The sequence below is a fragment of the Anastrepha obliqua genome, chromosome 1 (assembly GCF_027943255.1).
Source record: "Anastrepha obliqua isolate idAnaObli1 chromosome 1, idAnaObli1_1.0, whole genome shotgun sequence".
In the NCBI taxonomy this organism is placed as follows: Eukaryota; Metazoa; Arthropoda; class Insecta; order Diptera; family Tephritidae; genus Anastrepha; species Anastrepha obliqua.
Window position 1 is genome coordinate 113,442,564 of NC_072892.1, and position 7,065 is coordinate 113,449,628.

Sequence of the window (7,065 nt, forward strand, 5' to 3'; positions counted from 1 at the left end):
TGGGCACTACAGGAATAATAAGATAAAATTAGTTCCGATTGTACAGCAAAACTTGTAGAATCTATGAATTCTCGATTAAAAGCTGTTCTTAATCAAAAGGGATGCCCCAATTAGTATTAGCCGTAATCATGAAATCAAAATATTAATGTGTTTATATTTTTTGAATACTTTTAATTTAGTGCATGCATCATTTAAGCTGTGACCTCAAAACTGTAACTGAATTATTTTAATTTGCCATATCTTTCTTATGAAGAAACATTTTTGTTATTTAACAATAAAAATATAAGATTTTTTTCTGTAATGGAAATACCATAAAATATATTTGATATTTTAATAACTTTTTTTGGTGCATCAAATATGCTGTGGTAGGTATGCCACGGTAGTTCGTCGCGCACCTATGATTTTGAGCACAATTGTATATAAGATATATGCAGTAGTTAGTTTTTATGAGATTTTTCTCAATGGCAGGAAAATATTTGGCGAGGTTTACGACTGCATCTATTACTTGATGTACTTATATGTACCCCTCGTATCCGGTATCTACCGAATGGTAGTCACGCACACAATCATTTGACTACGGTGGTCGCTATTCTATTTATTTAAATTTCATCAAAAAAAGTACAATTCAAATAGATTATTAGAAAGTAAAAACTTAAATAATAAATAATAATTGCTCGCGCTCTTAATGACTCAATCAATCAAACAACCGGATATCATCTCTTATCGAGATTGATTTTTCCTTGTCTGATGTTGTTTTCATTCACCTTCTGAAATCTTGTATATAATCTCATTTAATTTGTGTTAGTAGTCTGGATGAATTTGTTGTACATAAACTTTGCATTTAAATGTAATAAATAATTACAGTTTAAAAATGTAAAACCATATTTAATTAAGACTTAAAACTCTCACGTGTCAGGCAGCGAGTCATTCAAAATTGGTGCTTACGGATGGTTGAATTGTTGAATTACAGTGCAGTTGCGGTCAATATTTGAAAATAAAAAATAAATGTCATGAATGGTTCTACTCAAAAATAATAAAGATTACTCAATCAATTTGAATTTTCGTTGTTTTATTTTAATTTAAAATCGAATACCTCTAAATTGATCACCCTTAATTTGTTTTTTATTACATTTATTACATTGAATGATTTTTATTTAATATATGTACGTACATACGAGTATATGTGCTACCATATTTTGTAATGCATTATAACTTTCCTCCATGGGCTTTGCTATTTTGGCCCGAATGTGATTTATTGCGTGAGTCTGCTTCAAATCACTTGGTTCTATCGTTGACCTCCTTACTTAGCCAGCTTTTCATGTAGCCGTACGTATTTTTATTCGACGCATATTCTGTAGGGCAGTCAGGTTGGTTTTTCGGATGGGCGGCGGAGAAGGCGGGAATAATCTCCAATTCACTTGCGATGCGTGTTATAGTCGGATATTGGTTCATATCCACTTGAAAACTAAAAATAAATGAAAACATTTTGTAATATAACCTGGGTAGAAGTGGACAATTTTATGAAATTGCAATATATAAAGTATAAATCTAAAAGGCTTTAAATTTGCAAATAATTTCGGCAGTCCAATATCATAAAATAATTTTATTGAATACTTAAACTCTTTTATACCTTTATAAACTTATTTTTAGCAAAACAGGTACCAAAATGACACAATTAAGTAGGGGCAACTGGATTCATGGAAAGTAACCGCGGCAATAACAATATCCAATTCGGAGCTGTTAAAAAAAAAACTAACCAGCTTGACGAAATTCGAATTGGCGACAGAAATTCGAAAATGGAAGTAGCAGTGGATTGAGCATAGGCTTAGAGGACAATGTTGCTAGACAGGCCGTGCGTTGAAACCCCTTCCAACAAGCTGGGCGAGGAGTGCGTAGGCTATGTACCACTTTGAGGCGCTCAACAGAAGTTGAAATGAACTCTCTTGCACTTACATGGAACGAACTGGGATTATAGCTCAAAACCGTGTCCGTTGGCGAAGAGGCATAGTTGACGGTCTATGCTTCAATAAGAGGTTACGGAAAAGTAATATGTGTATAATATAAAATAATAGTATATACAGTAGGGAGCAAAAGTGTTTCCATAGTTGACATTATCAACTTTGTGGGCCAATAAAATGCAAACGAATGAAGCAAATCAAAAAAACTTTTTGTTCTAATAATATGTCTTTAAACCTCAACAAATTGCGGTATATGATAAAAACAAAACAGAATCAGCAAAATATTCAAACAAAAAAAACCAAAACAACTCGCATGTGTACAATTTTGCACCTTTAGTGAACAAAATGAAATATGATATGAAATTAATATTTTGTCCACAGACCCTTATTAGCTATTACACCTTTTATTCAGTTTGGCATACTCTCGGCCAACTTCTCTATGTTTTCTTTTGGAATTCGGTTCCACTCCAGTTCTACACGCTTCGAAAGATTGTCTAGGTTGGATGGCGCTGATTGATATTGCCCGAGCCGTCGCTTCACGATTGACCACAGGTTCTCAATCGGATTGAGATCGGGACTTTGAGCTGGCCACTCCATCAACTTAAAGTGTTGGCTTTTTAACCATTCGCGGACAATTTTGGCAGTGTGCTTCGGGTCCCCATCTTGTTGAAAAGTAATTTCCTCTTCGGGATATGCACACTTGTTCAGAAAATTTGATAGTTGGGCTTGCAAAATATTGAGGTAGTCTTCTTTTAACATTATACCATCAATTTTTTGTAATGGTCCAATGTGTCACCAAGTAAATCATCCAAAACTTTGACATTGCCTCCTCCATGCTTGACGGTTTGCTTCACATGGTGTTTTTGAAGCTTGTCGCCGGGCCTATGCCAATAGTATTGCTTGCCATCCGACTGAAAATGGTTGAACTTGGATTCATCTGACCAGATAACACGTTTCCAGTCATCTAGAGTCCAGTTTCTGTGTTCCCGGGTAAATTTCAATCGAGCCTTGACATTCTTCTCGGATAGAGCTGGTTTATTTTTTTTCACACTTGCCACATATCCAATCTTAGCCAGTGCTCTTCTAGCTGTCCACCGACTGACGTCTTTTCCTATGTCCATAGATGCCTTCTTTGGTGTTAGGAACTTATCAGATCTCATTTTCGACATCATTAGTCTGGCGTCAGAGTCATTTAAGAGGCGTTTACGGCCTTTAATAATGTTTTTGGGTGCAACATTTCGTCTTTTTTGGACCTTGGACACCGCTGAATGGGAAATCTTAAGCTGATCTGCAATAGCACGAGTCGAACAGCCACTTTCAGTTAGGCTAATAACACTATTTTCGACATCAGGCGAAAGCTTCTTCATTTTTTCGCGGTACTTTATAGACTAATTGCTAAAATCAACAAATCTGTTTCGAATAATAAGAAACACGTGATTTTCTGGATCATATAAGCGAAGAATGAACAAACAAAACATATAATGGTAAAACTGCATGTCTATTACTGAAAAGAGAATTAAGAAATCAAACAAAAGTAAGAATAACGGAAAGTGCAAAATTGTACACATGGGAGTTGTTTTGGTTTTTTTTTTTTGAATATTTTACTGATTCTGTTTTGTTTTTATCATATACCGCAATTTGTTGAGGTTTAAAGACATATTATTAGAACAAAAAGTTTTTTTGATTTGCTTCATTCGTTTGCATTTTATTGGCCCACAAAGTTGATAATGTTAACTATCGAAACACTTTTGCTTCCTACTGTATGTATATAATGTGTTAAAGTGTTTTATAAAAATTTTCCAGGTACAATTTTACCAAAAGCTACAATAGACAATATTAGTGCGAAACACGATTTCACTCATGATGAACCAAGTGCGGTGGTTGCTCAAATAATGGAGATTTCATTATAACAGACGTTTTAATAACTTTTTACTGAATAAATAAAAATTATTTTGATAATTTTGATCTTCATGCGCTACATTGACTGACTGCTTGTATACCGTAGTTCACAAGATTATTTTTTTGTATATACAAGGGGAAGTCCAAAATAAAAACGACTGAGCTAAAATTGAAACGATAGGAGCTTTGTTCTGATGACGTCGAGTTTATTTCTTCAAAATAGTCGCCTCTGGCCTCGATACACTGTTTTGCGCGATCTAAAAGCTTTTCGAAAGAGTGTTTCAGGTCATTAACCGGAATCCGGAATATCCTTCAGGATGTCGGTACAAACCTTTTGGAGCGCCTCTATGGACGCAAATGATTTCCTTTCATGGCCAAATGCAATTTTACGAATAGGTAGAAGTCACAGAGAGCCATACCAGGCGAATACAGTGAGTGATTGATGGTTAAAAAGCGATTTTTTAGTCAGAAAATAAGTCACAAGAATGGATCGAGGAGTTGGTGCATAATCATGCAATAAGCGCCAACTTCCTCCTTCGCGGTATTCAGGGCGAATTCGAAGAATGCGATGCAACAAACTCTCCAAAACGACAAGGTGGAAAATTGCATTGGACAATTGTCTTAACATCGTACAACCAAATGAGCATCGACTTGATTTTTGACTTCTCCTAACGCGATTTTTTGGGTGGTGGCTCGTCTGGGGCTTTCCATTCGGCACTTTGACGCTTAATCTCAGGTTCATGTTGGAAACACCACTTTTCATCACCAGTTACAATGTTGTAAAGGAAGTTCTCGTCTTTTCTCGCCTCTTTAATGAGATCTTTCGAATATTAAATTCTGATTAATTTTTGGTCCTTCGTTAACTTGCGCGGAATGAAACGTGCACAGATCTTGCGTAAGCCCAAATGATCAATTAAAATGCGATAAATCGATGTTTTGGAGATATCAACTAGGATTCCATGAATTTGAACTATGATTTCGGTTCATTTTTGATCAATTTACGAAAATTTTCGATGGAATTTTCGGTGATTACTGATTTTGGGCGGCCCGTATGGCAATTAAATGACAATTATGTCCTCACAACCACCCCTGAAATGTGTAAACCACTCATGAACTTTGGCACGAGGTAGAGCATCAACGCCATAAACTTTTTTCATCAATTAAATTGTTTCGGTAAACGTTTTACCGATTTTAAAACAAAATTTGAAATTAGTTCTTTGTTCGAAACTAATTTTTGTACTGATGACACAAACATGCTGACACTTTAGACGCAATAACTTCGCTTCCACTGAACCGATAGTCCTCAAGCTTTCACTGGGAGTCAGCTAGGGATGTAACTTCCAACGCACTAGCTCACTAAAAAGATGACGCCGGTCTTGTTGATTCTGGACTTCACCTTGTACATATAACATACACACATATGTATAATTAGCACCTGCACTATTTGCTTTGGTGCTTCGATAAGCTCCTCCTTGCGTCTTGATGTTTTCCAAGAAATGAAGGAACCTACAGTTTTATGCCGCCTCCGAACGGTAGATGGTTTCTTTTATGAGGAGCCTTTTCATGGCAGAAATGCACACGGAGATTTGCCATTGAAGAAACTCAAGAAGACATGTTCTATCATTTTGCCTGTTCATGCACGAAGAATCGCTACGCCCTTCGCCTACGACGGCCGCCAGAAGTCATATTTTAATGCAATAACTTTCAAAAAACCATTTGTAGGACGCGGGGGTTTTTAGATGTTGTTGATGTAGCGCATAAAGTCTTCCCAATACATTTTTGGGGAATACTTCTGCAGTGACAATCATTGACCGGATTTAAGTTTGGGCCATTACAGTAACGTGGAACCGATTTTCGGGGGAACGCTCATTTCTCTTTATTTTTAGTCTACTTAGGATGTTATTGTTAATATAAATAATAATATAAATATTTATATAATTCCTATTACATATTTTTCATTTCTTACCCTTTAGCGTTAAAAACCTGAGGCAGCAGGCAGCAGTCGGCCATTGTGATCTCATTGCCAACGCAATACTTGCCAGCTGAAGTAGAAAGTATTTTTTCAAGTGCCTGAAAACCGCGACTAATCCAATGTTGGGCCCATTCCTCACTTTTCTCCTTTCCAACATATTTGCGTACATTTAGATTTTGCAATGGTTGTATGCCTGAGCAAATTATTTCAACAACTTCGCGCACTTTAGCACGTTCGTATGCATCTGGCGGCAAAAGCGGTGGCTGTGGTCGCGTCTCTTCCAAATATTGCATAATTGCAACCGACTCAATAATGCTGTATCCATCTAAGGAGGAATATAATTTTGATTAAGAACCATTATATTGTGAATATTGCTTTTAAAACACTTTACCTTATATAAAATTTAACTACTTAAAATATATGGACATACCTATCAGCAGTGTAGGCACCTGTTTCATAGGATTAACCACACGATACTCATCGCCATGTTGTTCGCCCATCAAATTAATGGCTATTGTTTCATACGGAATCTTTTTCAAGTTGAGGGCAATGCGAACTCTCCATGAACAGGAACTACGCCAATACGAATAAAGTAATGGCTTTGTGGCTTGATGGGATGGTGATGGACTGGAAGAAATCGATGTGGTAGAAACGTGTTTGGCGGAAATTCTTAAAATGTGGTTATTTAGCTGATGAGCTGATTGTATTGGGACTCCTCCGCTAAACAAACTGCTCTGAAGCAACAAACGACTGCACCGCGTCACACTCATTTTTCTTAGCAGGTAATTAGTGTCAGTTCATCGACGATTTAATAATACTATTCTAAAAGATATTTGAGAAAGTATATTTATATATTTTATATGCACTTATAAGTATTATACATACTTTAAAAAATATAAGCACCTTCACTAAATACTGCATCAATGCTGGCTCTTATCAGATCTATTTTTTTAATTTTATTTGCACATTTATAAGCGTACCTCATTTTCCTTCTTCTTTACTTTCTACACAATATGGTGAATATGCGGCAAAAAGTCGCGAATGTAGGTACAAGATATAGCGAAGTATATTTATTTCGCGCCCGGAAATATGCAAATAAACACTGCGATCAAATGGGGTGCAGTGATTGATCAACAACTCTTCCTATACATTTGAAATACTAAGCATTTGTGAATATAGAAAGCAATCCGGTTATAATGGATTATAATGCCCATATTTTTAACGGATTATAAATTA

General features: G+C 36.0%; 1 protein-coding gene across 2 annotated transcripts; it reads right to left on the bottom strand.

Annotated features, from left to right (window-relative positions):
* Nucleotides 1-1,146: 1,146 nt before the first annotated feature.
* Nucleotides 1,147-6,824, bottom strand: LOC129235672 (probable maleylacetoacetate isomerase 2). 2 transcript variants are annotated; one of them, XM_054869647.1, is made up of 4 exons: nucleotides 6,733-6,824; nucleotides 6,260-6,651; nucleotides 5,824-6,154; nucleotides 1,147-1,465 (listed from the first exon to the last, which is right to left on the bottom strand). In XM_054869647.1, exons 2-4 carry the CDS (start codon nucleotides 6,597-6,599, stop codon nucleotides 1,276-1,278), a joined length of 861 nt encoding a protein of 286 aa, XP_054725622.1. In that variant the 5' UTR covers nucleotides 6,600-6,651; nucleotides 6,733-6,824; the 3' UTR covers nucleotides 1,147-1,275. The 2 variants fall into 2 exon arrangements, with proteins under 2 accessions (XP_054725622.1, XP_054725621.1); XM_054869646.1 differs by having other exon boundaries at nucleotides 6,715-6,824.
* Nucleotides 6,825-7,065: the final 241 nt, after the last annotated feature.

What these genes read in the sequence shown, in the direction of transcription:
- LOC129235672 (XM_054869647.1), bottom strand. Translation starts at nt 6,599, where the DNA reads ATGAGTGTGACGCGGTGCAGTCGTTTGTTGCTTCAGAGCAGTTTGTTT. An exon ending in GGTGCCTACACTGCTGATAG is followed by an intron (nt 6,155 to 6,259) that starts GTATGTCCATAT and finishes ATTCCTCCTTAG; the next exon opens with ATGGATACAGCATTATTGAG. An exon ending in CAGGTTTTTAACGCTAAAGG is followed by an intron (nt 1,466 to 5,823) that starts GTAAGAAATGAA and finishes ATTTATTTTTAG; the next exon opens with TTTTCAAGTGGATATGAACC.